The sequence below is a fragment of the Alligator sinensis genome, unplaced genomic scaffold, assembly GCF_000455745.1.
Source record: "Alligator sinensis unplaced genomic scaffold, ASM45574v1 scaffold1026_1, whole genome shotgun sequence".
Taxonomy (NCBI): Eukaryota; Metazoa; Chordata; order Crocodylia; family Alligatoridae; genus Alligator; species Alligator sinensis.
This window is the reverse complement of record NW_005842897.1, coordinates 241,655-261,488: the sequence shown is the minus strand read 5'-3', so window position 1 is coordinate 261,488 and position 19,834 is coordinate 241,655. Positions and strand designations below refer to the sequence as shown.

General features: G+C 41.4%; 1 protein-coding gene across 5 annotated transcripts in view; it reads left to right on the top strand.

Annotated features, from left to right (window-relative positions):
• CCDC186 (coiled-coil domain containing 186) overlaps positions 1-19,834 on the top strand; it is a 46,894-nt gene that overhangs the window by 17,120 nt on the left and 9,940 nt on the right. For 4 of the 5 annotated variants that reach the window (XR_001358949.2, XM_025192142.1, XM_014525833.2 and 1 more), the window contains 9 exons: positions 1,891-2,017; positions 4,495-4,623; positions 5,846-6,058; positions 8,343-8,462; positions 10,117-10,242; positions 10,557-10,655; positions 11,261-11,347; positions 12,257-12,399; positions 17,862-18,117. Coding sequence is in view for 4 of the 5 variants with exons in the window: in XM_025192142.1 (XP_025047927.1) it covers positions 1,891-2,017; positions 4,495-4,623; positions 5,846-6,058; positions 8,343-8,462; positions 10,117-10,242; positions 10,557-10,655; positions 11,261-11,347; positions 12,257-12,399; positions 17,862-18,117 (1,300 nt within the window). In the remaining variant the exon portion in view is untranslated. The remainder of the gene's footprint in view (positions 1-1,890; positions 2,018-4,494; positions 4,624-5,845; positions 6,059-8,342; positions 8,463-10,116; positions 10,243-10,556; positions 10,656-11,260; positions 11,348-12,256; positions 12,400-17,861; positions 18,118-19,834) is intronic. The other variant, XM_006035937.3, reaches the window with a different exon arrangement.

The window sequence follows — 19,834 nt, the reverse complement described above, 5'->3', positions numbered from 1 at the left end:
GAGGAAAACACTGGAAGCCAGTGTAATTTAGGAGCCTAAGGGTGCAGCTACACGTGCCATTAAGGCGACTGATAAACTCTGGCCTAGTTTGTGCCAGTGTTTATCACGGCACCTTAATGGCATGTGTAGATACTGAAACTGCTGTGGTGTAGGGCGCATGTGCAGATGCTGCACCTGGGACTGCAGTGGTTTGATCCAGGGCAGAGCAGCCTGGGCTCCAGGTACCAGTGTCGGCAGCCAAGGGGCTGGCTGGGGCATGAGGGTGCTAAAGTGTGGGGTTGGGCAGCAGGCAACCTCTGTACTTTTTCACCCTGGTGCCCCAGCCGACCCCAGTCACCATCTACACATGCAGTTCGGTACAGTAAGTAACTGCGCCCTAAGATAGTACTGTCCCCGATGCTACTATCTAAGGGTGCAGTTAATTAATCTAGTACACCCTAATACTGGCGCACATGTAGATAGATGGTGATGCTTTGCTGTGGAGCTAACTAGTCAACTTGCAGTAAAGCACACTGGTAGATGTGCCCTAAGTTGCTTAAAACCAGAATGTTACATGCATTTTGATGGCTGAAGATGCAGAGGATGGCCCATGGGATTTTAAAACGTCCTTGTGAAGCCTAGGTGCCGAACTTCTACTGATACCAACTGCAGTCACTTAACCTGCTGAGGTCTTTCTGAGAGTGCTGCTGGGTACCGAAATACTTCAGAAGAGATGGTCCATAATACTGCAAATATTGCTCCAGTCGGTTGTTTATAACCTTCTTTCACATCCGTTCTGGAACGCTGTGGTGCGAGGCCATGAAGATCAAGCCAAATACGCTGTTTAGACTGTAGCTTCAGTTCAGCCTTCAGCTTGCCCTACTGCAAAGAAGAACTTGTTATAAAAAGAGAGCTGCCTGTGGGTAAGAGTCTCGATTATGGCTTTGGAAGTCTCAATTTGATTTCTGGCTGGGACAGGTTTCCTTTGTGAGCAAACCAATTGCTTGCTCTGTCCGTGCTGTAAAAATAAGGTAATATCGGTGTTTGCATTGATATCTATATTGTGGCTGGGCATTTCTGAATGTGTTGGAAGTTCCCAGGAACTAGAGTGACAGGAACAGTGTAGCTAACTAGAAAGCAGTATTTTACCAGTGTTTTCATTGCCCAGTGACATGCAGTTGTTGGCTTACATTCATACCAGCCAGAGAGTGCAGCATCAAGTGCTTTACTGGACAGGGTGTTTATAAAGTCCTTGTGCAACTTTAAACCTTAATAACTTTTGATATACATATGATAGAAGCAAACTGTAAACAGCTGTTGAAAGCATAATTCATAAGTTCATTTTAGCATAGTGTAAGCCATGCATAGGGTAAGGATTACAAATGCAATTCATGAAATCACTTAGCAACAACTGGAAATTGTTTTCTGTGAGTTGGAAAATCATATTGAACGATGTATCATGAAAGGTGGCATTATGTTGAAGTCTAGAAATTTGAGCTGTATTGTATAAAAACTTAATGAATTATGCTTTGAATCATCATTTACAGTTTGCTCCTATCCAAAGTTTATATCCAAAGCTATTAAAGTTTAAAGTTGCACAAGCACGTTATAAACACCCTGTATCTAAGGCTCTGTCAGCAGTTATTGTAAAAACCTTGCATAAAAGTGTTTATAGAAAGCTGTCACAGCTCATTCTAGGTTAAAATTTACAGGTACCCAGCTTTTTGGGGATCACTTATTTTTGTCCTCCACACACTGAACACGTCTATTTGATCCTTTCTTTGTAGGGCTTTATTGCTATTGCTGGCTGCAATTCTAATGGGGTTCTAAAATACACCGCATTTGCACAGCATAGTTCCCCCCCAGTTGTGGGTTTCCATGTTTCATTCTCCTTTTCCTTGTTGCATACAGGTTAATTAAGGAAAACAAAAAGCACCAGGAACTGATATTGGAAATTTGTTCCGAAAAGGACAACTTGAAAGACGAACTGAAAAAACGAACAGAGACAGAGAAGCAGCACCTCAACATTATTAAACAGGTACAGCTAGCACGGGGCTGGTCTGACCTTTTCCATATGCTGGCAATAAGAGCCTCTGCCTGGCACTGAGATGCACAGGGGAAACGGGCCCAGTATTTACATAAACCTCATGTGAAACACTCAGGCTGTCTCCTTCCATACCAAGGAAACTGTTTACTGAAAGCTTATACTGTTTTTATTTTCATTAGTTTTTGGGTTCAAACTAGCGAAGTGTTGAGCACCTGGAAGTCAAAGGGAGTTTCAGCTATTCAGTATTTCTTGGGGTTCCCTGTGTTTTAACTTTGGTGCCTTAGATTCCCACTGAAGACCCTGTATTGCACACAGTTGAGTTTCCTCTTTGCAGTAAATGCCAGAATTTATAATCAAACAAGAATAAAACTCCTGTTGGGAATGTAATGTATGCTGCATTGACCTGAAAGGGATGTTCCTGTCAGTTTTCTGTACTGTTGTTTTAAGCTACATTTCAAGAAATATTGATCTAAGTTTAAATGCTGTAGTACAGGGGTGTCAAAAATATGACCCATAGAGTTATGCCATCCAGCAAGCTGGTCTCCTTATGGGGTCAGAAATTGGTTGGCAGGATGAGTGGTGCCGGTGTTAATTGTCATGGCTCTGTGGGGCTAGATGAGTTTGACTTCCCTGCTTTAGAATATATAAATATTTTGTTTTCAATAGTAGGCAGCAATCTTAAAGTGAAAAGTTAAGTTATAATTGGAACTTCTTTAGCTGTTAATGTCTTACAGCATTTTTATAATTGATAACAATAGTAAAATCTCACCATATTATGGATTTTCTGTCCTTTGGAACCAAATATTTTACTTAAGCTGAATGGAGTACTTTCTCTGAAGGTCGTAATGTGGTTAGATTTCTTCTTAGTCTGTGCAAGAATATCTGCCTTTTTAGTATTTTGCTATTAAACTAACCAGGAAATGAAAACCCAAGAAAATAACTAGTAAAAGATTATGATCACTGCTATATACGTATATTTTAGAAGACACTCTTCAAAATGTTGTTTAGGTCTACAACTAATATATATTAGTCCTCTGTAGTGAGTATGTATATATATATTCGAGTGAATATTTTACAACACGGCGGAGGACTGTATGGCAGACATTTCCACGTGTTCTAAGCTATCACCAGCTAAAGAGAAAAACATCCCTGCTGTTCATTGGTTTGCGACAGCAGCCTTGTGATGAAGCAGAAGGGAGTGTCATCCTGGATGTCACTGCGTGCTTATAATGGGATTATCTGTTAATGCTGTTGCTGTTGTTTCAGCATGGATTTTTAAACAGACTGTAAATGTGTTGTAGTGGTGTGGTATGATATCCAAACTACTAACTTTTTATATTAGTAATTTAATATACAACACTACTGTTAGTGTTAGCATCCCAGTCATGTCAGATAGCTGTCTGTTAATGTCTTTTTTTTTTCTTCTGCTCAATTTGTTGGGCATTCTCAAGTGCTGTGGCAAAGTCATGTTCTCCAGTGCTTGAAGAATGCATCACACTACAGGAGCCTCATTTGCCTTCTGGACATCTCTGCAATCTTTCTAACATACAGAATATTATTAGACAGAGAGTTGAAAAGAAGATGGATTAAAAAAGTTAGAAACTGAAACATATACTCCTGCCTAAAGCAACAAACAGCTTACTTGTCCCTTGCTCTTATTTCCTTGTTATCACTGTCTGATGGTGTGAGGATCATGAGTTTGCTGTGATAGTTCACTTAAATGTGCCATAACAGAAAGTAGTACTGATAAGTGAGCATGCTACTTTGAATTCTGTTTCTTGTTATTTAAGCCAGCTCTTTAATGTTTCACATTTTGGGGCAATTTCAGAAAGTATTACTTTTTAATGAGTTTAGTCAAATACCTTTTGACACTGCAGTTTAAAATAGCACTTTTCAGCAACAAGAGTTGTAATATTTATGGCATTTAAAAATTAAGCCTCTTTTTCTTCTTTCATTCTCCCCCTCTCTTTTTATAAAAGTGAGTCTTTGGAAAATAATTTAGTCTTTTCTCTTTGAACAGAGAAAAACTATATAGTTCTGTACTGTGTGTTCATAACTGAAGTAACTGATATTATATGTGCATGCTTGCACAAATGCATCAGTTATATTTTATTTGCTAGGCAGTGATTCAAGGTACATCTTAAATGTATCGAATTTGTGGTGTCATATGTCTGATTCTTGCTTTTAATGCAAACCTAAGCAGCTGGATTAGAATGTGGGGCCTAATTCTGAGATCTTTGCTCCTTTATGTTATCCTTGCCAATAGACTCCATCAGCAGAGAGAAAGATATTAGTCCAAATCCCTCTCTTCCTTTTCACATAGTAATTTATTCTACCCTGATATTTTCCTTGTTGTTTTAAAGTGCTATAACACCTAATTTAGGTGAAATGTTCCTATCTTTCCAAAATTTGATTGAAATCTTTTTTATTGTCTCTTCTCTGATTACTCAATGATGTTTGCTTTGCAGTTAGAAGTGAAAATAGAAGAGCTTAATAAAGAAGTTAAAGCTGCTAAAGACAAGCTTATAACCCAAGATGCCGCAGCCAAAAATGCTATTCAGCAATTGCATAAGGAGATGACATTTCGTATGGACCAGGTATCTTAGAATGATTTTTAATCACTGAATTGCTCATTCAATTTTCTTGGAAATGTTTGGCAGCCTTGTCATGTTAGAAATAGATTCCCCAAGATTTCCAAGATGCACTTTAACCTTTACTAGAGTCCTTGACACCTAGACTGTGAAAAGGCAGAGCATCTGTATGTTTATGTATACAAAATCCAGGCCATTAATGCTATTTTAGTTTCCCTATCTGTGAAATGATTTTCATTGATTTAAATCTGCTTTGTATTGGTTCGAGTTGTCAGCAGATTTCCTTTCTTATCAATTAAAACGTACCCTTTAATGACTAATTCCAGGTTAACCATTTAACCTCATGTGTTGTTGCTGGGAGGTCATCTTTTTCTCTTAATATTGCACTAAATCAGGGGCTTTCTCCACATTGCATGAATTTTAGAATGCAATTTCTGCTTCCTGTTCATATGAAAATTTAGTAAGTTTTTGAAAATAAGATCTCTGTGATTTTAAACAGACAACTAAATAGACCTTGTTTAGAACATCGTGGGGAGATTTGGCACGATATATATTTGCAAAAATATTTTCACTTGGAAGCATCAAGTGTGTATGTTTTTTATTTTTATGAATGCTCAAATACACTGAAGCTGTACCAGTCTGCTGATTATGCTGTTAAAATAAGATATTTAGCTGTGGGCTTGCAGACATTTAAGATATGTACCTAATATTACAAACATGAGTAAGTTACATTGGTGGCCTGAATGGGCCGATACCTGGTTCTCTCCAGGTCACCAGTTGCTGTAGGCAATATTACAGTACCTTGCTGCTAGGTGGCAGGGATGCTATGACAGCATATTTGCATTTGAGCAAGCTGTTCTCCCAGGATAGAATAGCAGGGAAGGAACCACAAGGGTCCAACTTCTGCCCAGGTGGACAGTTCCTACAAATACTGAGTAGAGCTAGCTACCTGTACACCAATAACATGCACTGGTGTAGAAGTACTTCTTATTTTCCTAGGGCTACCTTTCCCTTGAGTAGAATAACATGCACCAGCATAGGGCTGCATATTGTGTGTACGCATTACAATTACACTGGTGTTCAGCCTGATCATGCTAGTGAAAATGTATATCTGCATCCTCGCCTTCAGCGATAGTTACTGCATGGAGTACTGTGTATGTGTATTGCCCACTTATCAACGCTAACTGCAAAATGCATTATTAACGGAATCAGAGTAACAATTTTAAAGGCAAACAAGAAATGTGAAGAAGCGCGCCAAGAAAAGGAAACCATGGTGATGAAATATGTTCGAGGAGAAAAGGAGTCATTAGACCTCCGGAAAGAAAAGGAGATACTTGAGAGAAGACTGAGAGATGCAAACAAAGAAATTGAAAAACACACTAATAAAATCAAACAGCTTTCTCAGGAAAAAGGAAGACTGCACCAGCTCTATGAAACCAAGGTATGCTAGGCATATTGTACAAGACTTAAAGAACTGATTAAAAGTACTCTGTGAATAATATGGACTTCACTTAACATAATTATGGAATGAAATGTGTTTTACTGAATTCACATCTTGGTAAAAAGATTCATTTTATGAAAGAGTTTTCTTTTGGAAAAAAGACTGTTGTTCCTATTGTCATCTCCCCGAAACGCCTTCAGATAATTCTCTGAATGGAGGTCTGTAGGATGCACTAGTTTCTTTGGCAACAACATGAGAAACCTGCCTTGTAGGCAGCTTCTTCTGCAAGCCGTGATGAAGGGGTTTAAATACTGCAGAAACTCGTTTAGGATTTTCTGTGGTGTCCTTGCTGTTTTGTTGCTTTTAAAAATTTGCTTAGGTGGTGAGTAGCGAAGAAACAGGATTTATTCAGGACCAGTTCGGAAAGCCTGGAACTCATTTTTGGAGGCCAGTAACAGGTTGCACCCCAACTGCTTAGATCCTGCAGTGCCAGGCCCTTTTTTAATATTCCACACAAATGTTTGAAGAGAGGTGCAATGAAGTTTCCTACAGTCTTATGTCTGAGCAGTTTCTGTTCATTGTGAGCAAGGAGGAGAAACAAGAGATGCTGGCTCCTTTAAAGTACCAGCTACCCAGTAATAAAGGTTTAATAATAGCTTTAAACCACAAGTCAGCAACCTTTAAGGTGTGGGAGGCCAAATGAAGGTAGCTGAGTTCAAAGGTGGCTCTTGCCACCGCCCCTCTAAGCCACTTGTTGCCACCCTACCTGTCTTGGCTCTATGCTGAGGCTGCTCTCATGGCCCCTTACTGCAGCTGCTGCCACTGCTGCTGCCCTTTACCCTTGCCACCCGATTCGTGTCATCGCCAAATCCTGCTAGCAACAAATTTAGTAGTGAAAGAAACAACAACTGTGATAAGAGGGTGCGAAAGAGAAAGCAGGGAGGGCTGGGACAGCAGCAGGCAGTGCTGCAACAAAACAGCTCAGGAGCAGAGGAACACGACTGCTCTCCTCTACTGGAGAACCGCGGCCAATATCTGGCCGGTAGAGATGGGGGACAGTCTCTTGGTGGAACAAATCCATCCCGTGGGCCACTGGTAGCTGACCTCGCCTTTAAACCTAGTGGATTTGTTCATAATGTTGTTTTGTGGTGTGAGCAGTCACAACACGCATTGTTCACTGGAAAAGGAAAGTCAAAGTAAGCTCACTGAAACTTGAGGAAATTGTGGCTTCAGGTGCCTCCTTTTAAGTATATTTCAGTGGTTTTCCTGCCTATAAAAAGGAAGGGATCTGCTCAAATCTTCAAAAGAAACTTTAGCTGGTAGGTCTAACTTCAGGTTTACCTGTGACAGCAGCCCTGAAGATTTGCAGTGTTTATGCAGCCCTCTTGTCATGCTTCTGTAAACACCTTGGGTAAGGTAAACTTGGCCCATTCAGGAATAACATTGCAGTTGCTAGGAGTCTAATATAATGCACGGAGTATTTTATGACATGTTGGTTTGTAGATATTGGTATCTAAGGTCATGCCAACTATGCTTTGGCAATTCATGCTATTGATAGGAAAGGGAGTGGTTTGTGTGGAGTGTTTTTTTTGCTAACATTTGCTGTTACCCTGCACCACATGTACTTAGTTGCATATAAAACACCAGTGCTTTGTTAGCGTTTTACGCTAACTATTGTGCTGGCATAAATAGTATATGAAGTACAACCACAGAGTGGTTTAAAATGGACTATTTTCTTTTTTCCAGTATTGATCTGTTTTATGTATCAAGTTATGCAAGGATTCCATCAGTTCTGTACAAAAGTTTTACCAGTCCTTAAGTATTTAGTTGTATCTTCTTGCACCTTCTGGTTTTAGCTCCATGGAACCTGCATCTGTCCCCTCAATCTACTGAAGGAATAAAACTGCACCTTTGCAGCCTTCTCAGAAGATCAGCAAATCTAGGTTTTCCTGGACCATCATAGTCCCCAAGGAAACCAGTCTGCTAGCAGTTCCCTTGTATTTAAATCAAAGGGGCTCTAGTGAAGAGGCCACCCCTGATAGCCCCTAAATGTACCAGCAATGCGTGCAGACAGGGATGCACTCTCACTAGGGGAGCTCAGGCCTAAACATTTGAATATTTACAAGTTAGGGGCTAAAGCGTTATGTTCGTCTTTCAGGATCATAGCCTTAAAGTTGACAGCCTGCACTTAGAATAAGACTAATCGTACACGAGTGCTATAGCTATATAAACACTGGAGGATCAAAGTCTACAAAACAATACCTGTGTTCTGTTTTGGTTTTAGGAAGGCGAAGCTGCTAGATTGAGCAGAGAGATAGAAAAACTGAAAGAAGAAATAAACTCTCATGTTATCAAAGTCAAATGGGCCCAAAACAAATTGAAAACAGAAATGGATTCTCACAAGGTTAGTAAAACACTGTCATGGAGTAAGATTACAATGTGCCCCTAAATCCATCTGTAGACTGTGCTGTCTACAGGTGGATTAAAGAAGTTTCCAGTTGAGAAGCGAAATTGTGGAAGGACAGAATAGAATATATCTGGAGTGGGTTTTTGTTTCTCTGCGACTGCCAGAGACCTTTTCCTTTTCTATCTCATAACAAAATCAAAATTATACACCCTGCAGCCCCTGCTAAGAATTTCTTGCCCTTCCTATTCTGAATTTACCAGTTCAGAATCTGTGCACGATCCAGGTTACCGACACTTGTCAGTCTAACTGGGGAGAAATAAGAGCAATTGGAAACTAGGCTTTTGCACTTGGTTCTTTTTTAAATGCACACATACTGAAAGGAAAGAGATAGCCATGGTAAAAGGTCCTTGCTTTGAGGAGTCTGAGATGGAGAGGATGGGCTGTAACATCTATTACAGAAGAGGAAAGTTTTCCTAGATGCATGAGTTTTGTTTGGAAAGGATTTATCCCCTGTTGTTAACTTCTTTTTCAGAATTACTGACTTCACGTTGGCTCATAAAATGTAGGTTCTACTGACAAGAGACTTTCACTTGCTGAGCTGTCTGACTCGTGCTGCTTGCTGGTTTTTGAGGGCTTATTCTGGAGCTCAGGGTTCAGCAGTTTAGATTGAAATGTTTAAAGCAGTCCAGGGGATTTAAATACCTGGCTAGAAAATCTGTGTTTGCTCTCAGTGAATAAAGACAAACAGACCACGACATGAAAAAGGGAACACTCAAAAATTTAGCAGACTGACTGAGGTGAACAGACAGTAGTGTTTTAAGTTGGCGGGGGTCAGCCTTTTTGGCAGGCATGCCAGAGATTAGCCTCACACCCTCCTTGAATGCCACTCCTATCCTTTTTCTCTGCCTGATCTGCTGCTCTTCTTTCTGCTGCTTGTCCTCTCTGGCACTGTGCTGCCCGTCTTCTCCCTGATCTGCCACGTGCCACTCACAGAGGTGCCTGTGCCTCTTTTGGCATGTGTGTCACAGGCTAACCCTCCCTACAGTTTTAAGTAACTGTCTTTTGTACCAACTGACAAGGTAATTTAAGTAAGATTTTGATAGATTAGATGAACTGGGTCTCTTTAAAGGACCCAGCTGTTGCATACGGATTGAGGAAGACTCAGCATGATCCTTTAAAACCTTTTAACACCTTGAGGAGGATTGCTGGAGGCGGCAGGGCAGGGGATGGGACATTGCTTCTGTCCATTTTTTTCATACCGAAGGCAGGGAGGGTTACAATTCAAATATGGCTTCTTACAGAAACTGGTGAATTCTAAATCATGACGTTGGCTTAAAAATCGTGAGATTTTTTTCAAGTCATTAGCTACAGCTTATTTTTATTTGCTTTCATCTTATTTATAATGTCAAATTTCTCTACATTCATAAGGCCTGGAATTATTTTATTTTTTTATTTTTAAACAAAAGCTAAGGGTTTTCACGTTATCGGTCTCCATCAATAGCTGCAGTTGTTCAAACAAAATACATTGCTATTTGGAGAGAAGTTGGTCACCATGGAGTTGAAAATATTTGGAAAAGAGCTACATTTTCCTCAGTTAAAAACTTTGTCGTCCTTGGCAGGTTCAACCCATTATCCATTTCTGTTTTTCTAGGAAACTAGAGACCGACTCAAGGATGCAACAACGAAGTTAACACAAGCAAAAGAGGAAGCAGATCAGATACGGAAAAACTGCCAAGAAATGATAAAAACGTACCAAGTAGGCGTGTTTTCTTATGAGGTGAAATTTAGCGTGTTTAGCATTTCATTTTTCTTTTTTCTATTTGCCGCGTAACTTGTAATAAAGTGAAAGATTACTGTGTATATAGCACAAGTGAGATGACATGTCACTTTGTATGCAGGTCCAAAGATTAGGTATGAATGGAAAAGAAATAGGGAGGCCAGTTTTGAGGCCAGCTTTGGAGGGCAAGGCTCAAAGCTTCTATGTAGCCGTTTTGCAGAGTTGGTGATATTAATGTGCCCATAAAATGGGCAAAGAGTGGCTTTTTTTAATGCTCCTAAAATGAAGTGTGCTCGTTTCTTGCATTCCCGTAGGAGTCGGAAGAAATTAAATCGAACGAGTTGGATGCAAAACTCCGTGTAACAAAGGGAGAACTGGAGAAACAAATGCAGGAAAAGTCTGACCAGTTGGAGGTAAACACGTTGTGTTGCTTAGAGGCAGCAAGGCCTCTCTTCCAAGTTGCCCAGTGCTTCTCATGATTAGAACTTGTTTTTAGTTGCTTATAACTTTGCCAAATATTTACTCTGGCCAAATTCTGCATACCAGGTATCTGCTGCAGGCTACATTTTTTGGGGGGGATGTTCCAGCTAAGGCAATTCAAGCATTTCCAAGAACAAAGTTAGAGGGAAATGACCATTGCTTTTTTGAGAAGCTATGGGGCCTCCATGGTTTGAAGAAAGGGTTTTGGTGTTGCCTTTTGCCATCACAAATTTGGCAAGGCTAAAAGCATCTAGGAGGGAATCTTGGTTCTCACCTGCTCAGCAGAGACTTGCTGCTTTAGTAGTAATATTCTCTCAAAAAGGCCAAACTAAGGCATCTGGTTTCAAAGGTGTCAAAGGTGGCTGTTGCTACTGCTGCTGCTACTCCACGTTTCCTGTTGCCACCCCAGCCTTCCCAGCTCCTGGCTGAAAGCACAGAGCGCTACTCTAGGTTTGTGGCACAGAGTGCTGCCTTACAGACAATGTACAGACTCCTGCCTCAGACTGAGGCTTATTGTGATGCTCTCCTTCTTTACCAGGTACATCATGCCAAAATCAAAGAACTGGAGGACTTGAAAAGAACATTTAAAGAGGGCATGGATGAGCTGCGTACACTGAGAACAAAGGTAACTAGAGATTGTTGTAGCCATAGGTTGAAAATGGAGTATAAAACTTTTGGCAATACATCAGATAGATGAAACACAGTCACTGCATGTATTCTCACCATACACGTTATAGAATGAGGACTTTGTAGGATGAGTTCAAGGCGGCTGCATTATTTAGGAATGGCTGATCTAGCCAGTGTTTCTTGGAGTGTCATTGAGCTGGTACCTCTCGCTGTCCCATTTTTTTTTTTCTCTGCCACATTTTACAGCAAAGCTATTAGGAGTACTTGAGTAGGTTTTGAAAATGACTGATGCTACCGTCTGTGTGGTGTATATTTATGTAGAACTGCACTATATGCATCTTTACAAGCAGCACAAATAGAGTTTGTCCTAACTGGCAGAAGAATTACACAAAGGATTAGAGTTCAACTGTGTTTGGGTGTTGTTTGAAGGCCAATGAGGGCCATAGACCACTGCCTCATAGACCACTGCCAAATAACTCATCCTGATCCTGGCTAGAAGAGGAGCAGTGCAGACCCCATAGGGCTGGTCCTTGGAGAAAAGGGTTGGGAGGGCATGATGTATGTTGGCTTTGTTAATAGGAGGAAGAGGGTGAAGTTAAGGAGGCTTGATTCCTTGATGTTTGTAGAGTTATGAAACTTTAGGGAAGATTGTATTGCCCCTATTTATTTTATTTAATTTGGTCCTTTTAAGCAGCTGATATTTACAGCTTTTTCATATTCATATGACTAAAATTAATACTTAATTTAGCTTTTGAATCCAATTATATGTACACTTCATGTTCAAAAACAGGAAGGCAATACTATACTATAATAATTAATCAGAACTTTAGACTGCCATATAAAACTTACCAGCCCTGAAGTTTGCTAAGAAAATAAGCTTATAGTTTCTTTTATCTTCTACATTTAGGTGAGGTGTCTAGAGGATGAAAGGTTGAGAACAGATGATGAGTTATCTAAGTACAAAGAAATCATTAATCGGCAGAAGGCTGAGATTCAGAATTTGCTGGACAGAGTGAAAATTGTTGATCAGCTGCAGGAACAACATCAAAGGTATACATTAAAGTGTGGATTTAAAACAGACTTCCCTTAAATCTGCAGCATGTTTTTGTTTTAAAAATATTTCTGCCTTGGTATGTATTGTACTTGGGTGTCCACAGGGAATCTATCCTGTTCCAGTACAGCCCCTTGCAAAACTTCTGAATGATTTAAATGTACCCAAGAATATTATGTTGATGAAATGTGATGATCAGATAAGAGATAATATTACAGATAATAGATCATATAACAATGGGACCTGTCAGGATAAAAATAAGTGTGCATTCTGGAGCTGACTGTTCAGCTTCCATGCAGGGAAACTGTTCAGTGCTCATGTGATTCAAGAGCCAGGAAAGAGGCAGCTGAGCTGAGAGGATCAGGCTCTTTTATTGTGATGGGTGAATTGAAGCACTTAAAGGAAACCTTAATTTATATCCATTAACATGTGATTTTCAGAACATTCACCTAGTATTGAGCTCATTTGCATCTCTAAGTTGCATCTTGAATTTATCTACATCAAATCTTGAGCTTTTAAGGAACAGAAGGGCTGATTCTCTTCTCTTGAATTAGTTTTGGTTCTGGCAAAGCTCCCTTAACTGCACTGTAGCAAATGTTGGCTTACCCCACACCCTCTACTCTAAGCTGGAGGAGAATTTGGCTTATGGACATCCCAGAACAGTGTCTGGGCATAATCATATTTCCATATGGTTTATGTAAAATAGAACACAAACAAATACTATCTTTTTCACACATTCAAACTGTTCTGGAGGCAGATGAGCATCACAAATAATCCACCTACACATCCCTGCAGTACTTGCAAGCAGTTTTCATTTGCCATGGGACAATATTTCAGCAATTTGTCGGCCTCCCTCAGGGGTACACAAACGGATGTTTTCAGTTCCTTATATGCCATCAGTCTTTTCTAGGAAAACTGCAGTTACCAAATGCAACAGTGTAACAGCAGTGTACACTGTGATCCTTAAAAGGTAACCATAGATCAGAAGCTGCCAAACTAATTAAAATCATATATGTGCAAGGGACCAACTGAATTCGAGGGGGCTGCCCCCTGATTTTGCGGGCAGACCATGGGGCCCCGCAGCTATTTCATGGGCAGAGCATTCATTGGCTGCGAAGGCTGTCATCATGCAGCCTTCATGCAGCCTTGCCCCTTGCCACTGATTGTTGGAGAGGGGTGGGGCCATGACAGGCAGCCCTTGTAGCCAATCAGGGGTGGGGGCAGCAGCCATCTTGCCAGCAGTCCTCCAAGCAGGCAGTCCCCTCTCCCCCCTTTCCTTCCCAGGCAGGCTGCCGCAGCACCCTGAAAACTGCTGGCTGCCTCTGGGGAGGCAATATTTTATTTTCCGTAAGTTTGCTTTTATTTTCCCACTGCAGATTTCAGTAGGTCCCTACTTATTGCACAATATATGTTTCAGATATACTTAGTTATCTGTTCCTCTAATATTTATCCCTTAGATTTGGTCCAGGAAATATGAATATCTTTCATTCTATTTAGCCATGCTATTCTGATTCTTGTGTAGCTTTTTCATTCTTTTGTATAGGTTTTGTTACCTCTGATTCAGTTTTTGTATAGAATAATAATTTTTATCTCTCTGGCAAAGATTGGACAAAGAAAAAAATAACCCCCTTCCCTCCATTACCCATGAGAGTATCTAAGGAGGATGAAAAGGATGTTGAATCTGAAAACATGCTTCAGGCCTCATCTACACATTACATTAGCATGTTAATCACAGCATAAATGGGCTGGGGTGGTGCAGTCGCTAAGGCCCAAGAGGTCACAAGTTCAAGACCATAGCAGAAGTGCTCACCGCACAGCCTGTCAGATTCACTGAAATCTATGAATTCTGCTAAATACCTTGTCACAAGAACACGAAAAAGAAAAGGAAAGGCAACATAAATGGCAGAAGGGCTAGACATGTACCCAATTTAAGGTGCCATAAAATGGCAAATGAGCCATAAAAAGGTTCTACATATAATGTAGAACCTTTTTATGGCTGGTTTTTGACACCTGACACTTGCCATCAGCCAATTGTTGGGTCTGGAACTAGTCCTGATGTGGTATTGGGCCCAGCCTGAGGCTGTGGGGTGGGGATGGTGCGGGGAACGAAAAAGGCTTTCCTGCCTGGAACTTGAAACCTTGTGCCAGGCAGCTCTGGCTAGGCTGTCGGGCATGGAGTTTAAAGTCCCTGGCGAGAGAGCTCTTCACCCCTCTTGCCCGGAGCCTCTGCCGTCCCATGTAACAGTCCAGCTAGAGCTGCCAGGCATGGGATTTAGACAGCTGATTGGCACCCCCAGTTTGGCAGCCCCTGGTCTGATATGAGAAGGCTGAGGAGAGATGCAAGGTTTTCCGATATTAAAAAGCAGTTAAAAAATGATAAGTGATCAACCGTTTTCCTTTGTCCACTTGGTGAAAGATGAGAAGAAATAGGTTCAATATAAAATAAAAATAATTGAGATTGGGTATTAGATAAAATGTTTTTCCTTTGTCAGTAGTGAACCACTGAAATAGGCTATTTGGGGACTTCCCTTCACTGGAAGTAGTGAGATTAGGCAGACATCTGTCAGGGGTGATACTTGATTCTGTCTTACTGAAGGTGTTGAACTAGATCAGGGGTTCTCAAGCCCTGGGTTGGCTGCTGGACCGAAAGTGTCCGCAGACTGGCAAACCACATCTTCCCAGAGCTTGGCGGAGAGGCCACCCCCTCCTCCTGGTGGATGGGGGTATCCTTACCCGTCTGCCGGTTGGAAATTCTGGCCACGGTCGGCTGTGACTACTGGGCTGCGGTTTGCTGAGCTGCGGTCACTTCCGCACTGCGGTTTGCCAGGCCACAGCATAAAAACTTTGAGAACCCCTGAACTAGGTGATCTGTCAAGATCCCTTCCAGTCCTAGCGAGCCGGTTTGCTTTGGAATGGGCAGTGTACATTATTCTGTGGTGTGGAGCTGTGAATGGGGTTATTGTAATAAAAATAGCTGAGAACTTCGATTGAGGGTACCAGTAGGCAATTTTTTTTAAGGCAGAGATGGTTGGCTGTATCAGCATAGATGAAAATATAAGATAAAGAAAGCAGTAAGTGTCCTATATTGAATACAATGCCAACCATAGCAGTGGGGGCACCCTGAGCATTATTTTGGCCTCTGAGGGAAGAGGGACTAAGAGCAGGCTTCAGCAAAGAATTGTAAGAATTACACTGTATTTTCAAAATTAGGAAGGAGTTTGGAGCAAGTGATTTAGATTATTGAAAAGTGAGGTGGGATGTTGTAGACTGTCTTTTATTTCTTTCAATAGAGTGAGAATTAACACCCTTAGTTCTTCTACTAAGAGGGACTGAGTTTAAGGGGGCATGGAATTTATTTTGCTTTTTGACCTTGCACACAACATGATTCAGCAATGGCAGAGAGGCTTTCTGGGGATCTTTATGTAGTTGAATTTAAAAGGCCCTGTGTTACTGAAGAATAAGTGGAAAAAATGTCAAAAGAACAATTGAGTGAGAGGGAGTTTGGGTCTCTTCTCATTAACATCTGTTAAACAATTAGGATATTAACCTTCACTGAAGGGTCAACACTGTGACTTCAGCAGACAATAAATATATAATTCACAGGCGTCCTCCCTTGTGAATTTTCTAGCAAGAGCAGAAAAGAGGAGACCTGATGATACTGATTTTTCTAGGAGGAAAACAAAACAAAACAACCCTTCCAGGCAGCCTTTACATGTCACAAAGAAGAGAAAAAATCCTTCTGTAGGTATCGTTTAATAATGTGGCTTAGCTGCCAGTCTTCTGTTGGGATTCTTAATAGGCTTGTATGCTGTATCCTTTGATTTGCTTTTGTGGGGTTGAAAATATCACAAATTGCCTGTATAGCTGGACTGTGTCCAGAGAGCACGCTGGTGTGCAGAGAGGAGCTCCTGGGAGCAGAGCAAGAAGCTGACTACACCCTGCAGAAATCTTTGGATGGTTATCTCCATGTCAACCTCTTTAGTATTCTTTCACATTGAGGGAGTTCTCACTGAGTGATTTCTTTTTTCCACATTTTTGTAGATGTAGTAGATATTTCTAACTGATGGAAATTTGTTCTAGGAACCAGACAGACAAGTTTGCCTTGTGCATGAGTGCGCTACAACAGTAATAGAGGTCATACTTATAGGTCATGCAATAGCTGTTGGGTATAGCCAGTCTTTTGACTAGTTGGACTCTACAACATCTGACAGCTGAATACCCATTTAATTCACCTAAACATTAATCTTTAGTAAACCATGTATTAAGATTCTATTTGTATCAAATATAAGCAGTATAGAAAAGTGGCTACTACTGTTAGAAGTACCTTAGCTCAGCAGTTCCCAAACTCTGACAGATTGCGCACCACCAATTTAAAACAATACAACCTTAAGTATCACCAACACATTTTTCAGTTCATCCTTAAGTACCACCAGCAAATTTTTGTCCTATAATTATAATAAATCAGTTAATGCGTACCACTGACAGGTTGTCTGTGTACCACTGGTGGTACCTGTACCACAGATTGGGAGCCGTCGCCTTAGCTTTTAACAAAATGCATCTCTTTCTGCCTTTTGAGAAAAAGCTGGTTTCTGGCCCGTTATATCAAATAAACGGAAACAAATTATCATTTTTGAGACCAAATGATTTATTGCTGTGACTTTTTTCCCCGTAGGGGTTAACTGGAATTTGAAACTCCTCCAGTTTCATTTGCCTGTGATAGATCGGTCCACTTTGAAAACAGCATAATTTACTGTTCTAGCTTCCCACTTCAGTCAGCTACAGCCTCAATCAGATTAGAATAAAGAGAAATACTTGACCACAAAGGAGGTTAATAGTCTAAAGATAAGCCCATCTTTAATATAAGGAACAGATAATGCTTTTACAATCCTTAAGGGTTTTTTTGGTCTGTTTTATATCCAGGTATATTAGAAGAAATGTAAACTCGGTGAATGTGGGGTAATAAACCACTTGGGCAGAATTTAGATGTATACTCTGAATGATACCAAAAAGCAAGAAAAGATTAGAGGTCTGTTTATACTGTGAGGAAATATTTCTGCACTTATTAATATTTTCCAAAAAATCACTATGGAAGTTTGGAAAATATTTTTGCAGAGATGTGCATGTAAACCCTGCTATTCTACAAGATTAGCCAGGGATACACTAGGCAGGATTAGTTGTGCCTTCTATACTGGATTCATATCTTCCAAGGGGGTCCTCGCGTATGGAGCCCCTTTGGAACTGCCGCTTATTTGTGAAATTGCACCTCAGTCAGGGTTGTATCACTTAGTAAATTGAATTTGCAAGTTCAGGTAGTGCTTATACCTGATCTTTACTGGCCATTCTCACAAGTATGACTGGGGGGCACTGATAGCTCATTGGCAGTCTGAAAGCCATTTAATTCATTCATGTTTATATTTAAACTCAAGCAAAGTCTTTAAAAACTGTATCATTGTTTTGGCAGAGATGAACAAGAGATCGATGCATTGAAGGAAGAAGTGGATAGTCTGAACTCCTTGATTACTGATCTCCAAAAGGACATTGAAGGCAGTCGGAAAAGAGAGTCTGAGCTACTGGTATTCACTGAAAAACTAACCAGTAAGAATGCACAGCTTCAGTCTGAAAATAATTCGTTACAGAACCAGCTCGATAAGCTCACTTACAGTGAAAGAGAGTTACAGAGGCAGCTGGAACATGTGAGACAGACCAAAGATGATGTGGTGAGTACAGTGCACAGTGTCCGTAGGTTATCTGATATGGACTGGTTTAAGGTATAGATTTGGGGCTCCAGCTTCTTCAGCTACATAATGAGGATAGAATTTTGGCTTTTGTTCAAAAGAAAATGAAAGATTCTGACCCTTGTGGTTGGAAATAAAAGACTGAAAACATGATCTGAATGTAGCCAGTGCAGCAGCAGTAGGAGCAGATTCCTGAGTCTGCCAACTTAGTGCAGTAACAAATCTGGTGTGTGGATGGCCTTATGTATCCCAGTGGTAGTGAAATCTAAGACCTGCTGTCTTTAGGGGTGAGGGAAGAATCCTGTTGCTATTTTTCTGCCCTTCCAAACACAAAGTTGTGCCCCCCTCCCCATCTCTGTCCTCTAGAGTTGTAGGGGTGATAACCCAGGATGGAGTCTGGGGTGTGTGAATGGAGTCATAGTGTGAGTTCAGTGTCATGGATTGCATTGATCTGGCATTTTACATGACGTGGTTTGCCCGTGAAACTGGTTTCTGAATGTCCCTTGTTTAAACTTGGTGTGCACAAGGAACTTCAGCTGGCATAGTTATGTTGGCTGAGGGACAGGGGGATTGATACAGATGAAACATCAGTCCTGGGTGTAGAGACAGCTTTTGCTAGGACAGATGATTTCATTCTGGAAGGAGGTATGCACAGACACAAGTGGAAAAGTTAGGCTGGCAAGAGTGTGGTTTAGTGATCTAAACCATGGCATTTGTGTGGTTAATCAAAGTGCCTCCAAGTGACAGCCCAGGCTTGGAAAAAAAAGGATTTACTTGTGTGGTGGAAGACTAGAATCTTTTAAGGCCTTGCCTTTTGTCTTCAGGCATTCAGACCAGAAGAACATTGGTCATAGAGTCTAGTCCCCTGCAGCCATATTGTGCTGTTCCATTCATACATTTATCAAGCTCCTTCTCAAGGCTTCTCTTTGTTGCTTAGAAACCTACTCCTGATTTCCAGCCTAAATTTATCCGTGGCCACTTTATACCCTTTTGTTCTGTGCCAGCTGTCCTGGAATAGCTCTTCTGCATCCGTATACCCTCAGTGCATACTTTCAATCTGTTTATAAAGAGTATGGTATATCCGCTCAGCCTTTGACTTACTAGGCTAAACAAGCGAAGCTCTTTTAGTTCCCGCTCAAAATAAGGTTTTCCATTTCTTCCTGACGTGTTTGATCAGAGGAATTGCTACTGGGGAGCATCCCTTGCACCACCCTAAGAGCATTGAGGATGAAAAGTCAGGGCTCTCGGTTTCCCTTGCTGGTCCAGTTGCTGACATGTTGCCCTGGCTAGGGTTACCATATTTCCAGTTTCAGAAAAGAGGACATCTGTCAGGGGGACACACCACTCCCAACCTGCAGTCCCCCATCCCTGCTGCTGCCCCTCACTCCCATCCTGCAGACCCCTGGCCCTACTGGTGTCTCTCACTCCCAACCCCCCAGGCCATGCTGGTGCCTCTCACTGCCTACCCACAGCCCTTCCAGTCCTGCCAGTGCTTCTTATTCCCTACCTGCAGCCCCCTGCTGCCCTCAGCCTTGCTGGAGGGGGCCCCCAGCTGCCCCTGTCCCAACCAGCTCGGAGCATGGCAAGTGGCAGTGGGAGAGTAAGTCTGGCCCTAGAGTGGGCTGGAGGCAAGAGAAGGGGAGGTCTATGGCGCGCGCACGCACCCCCCCCCCCGGCGGGGGGGCCCGCTGCCGCCCCC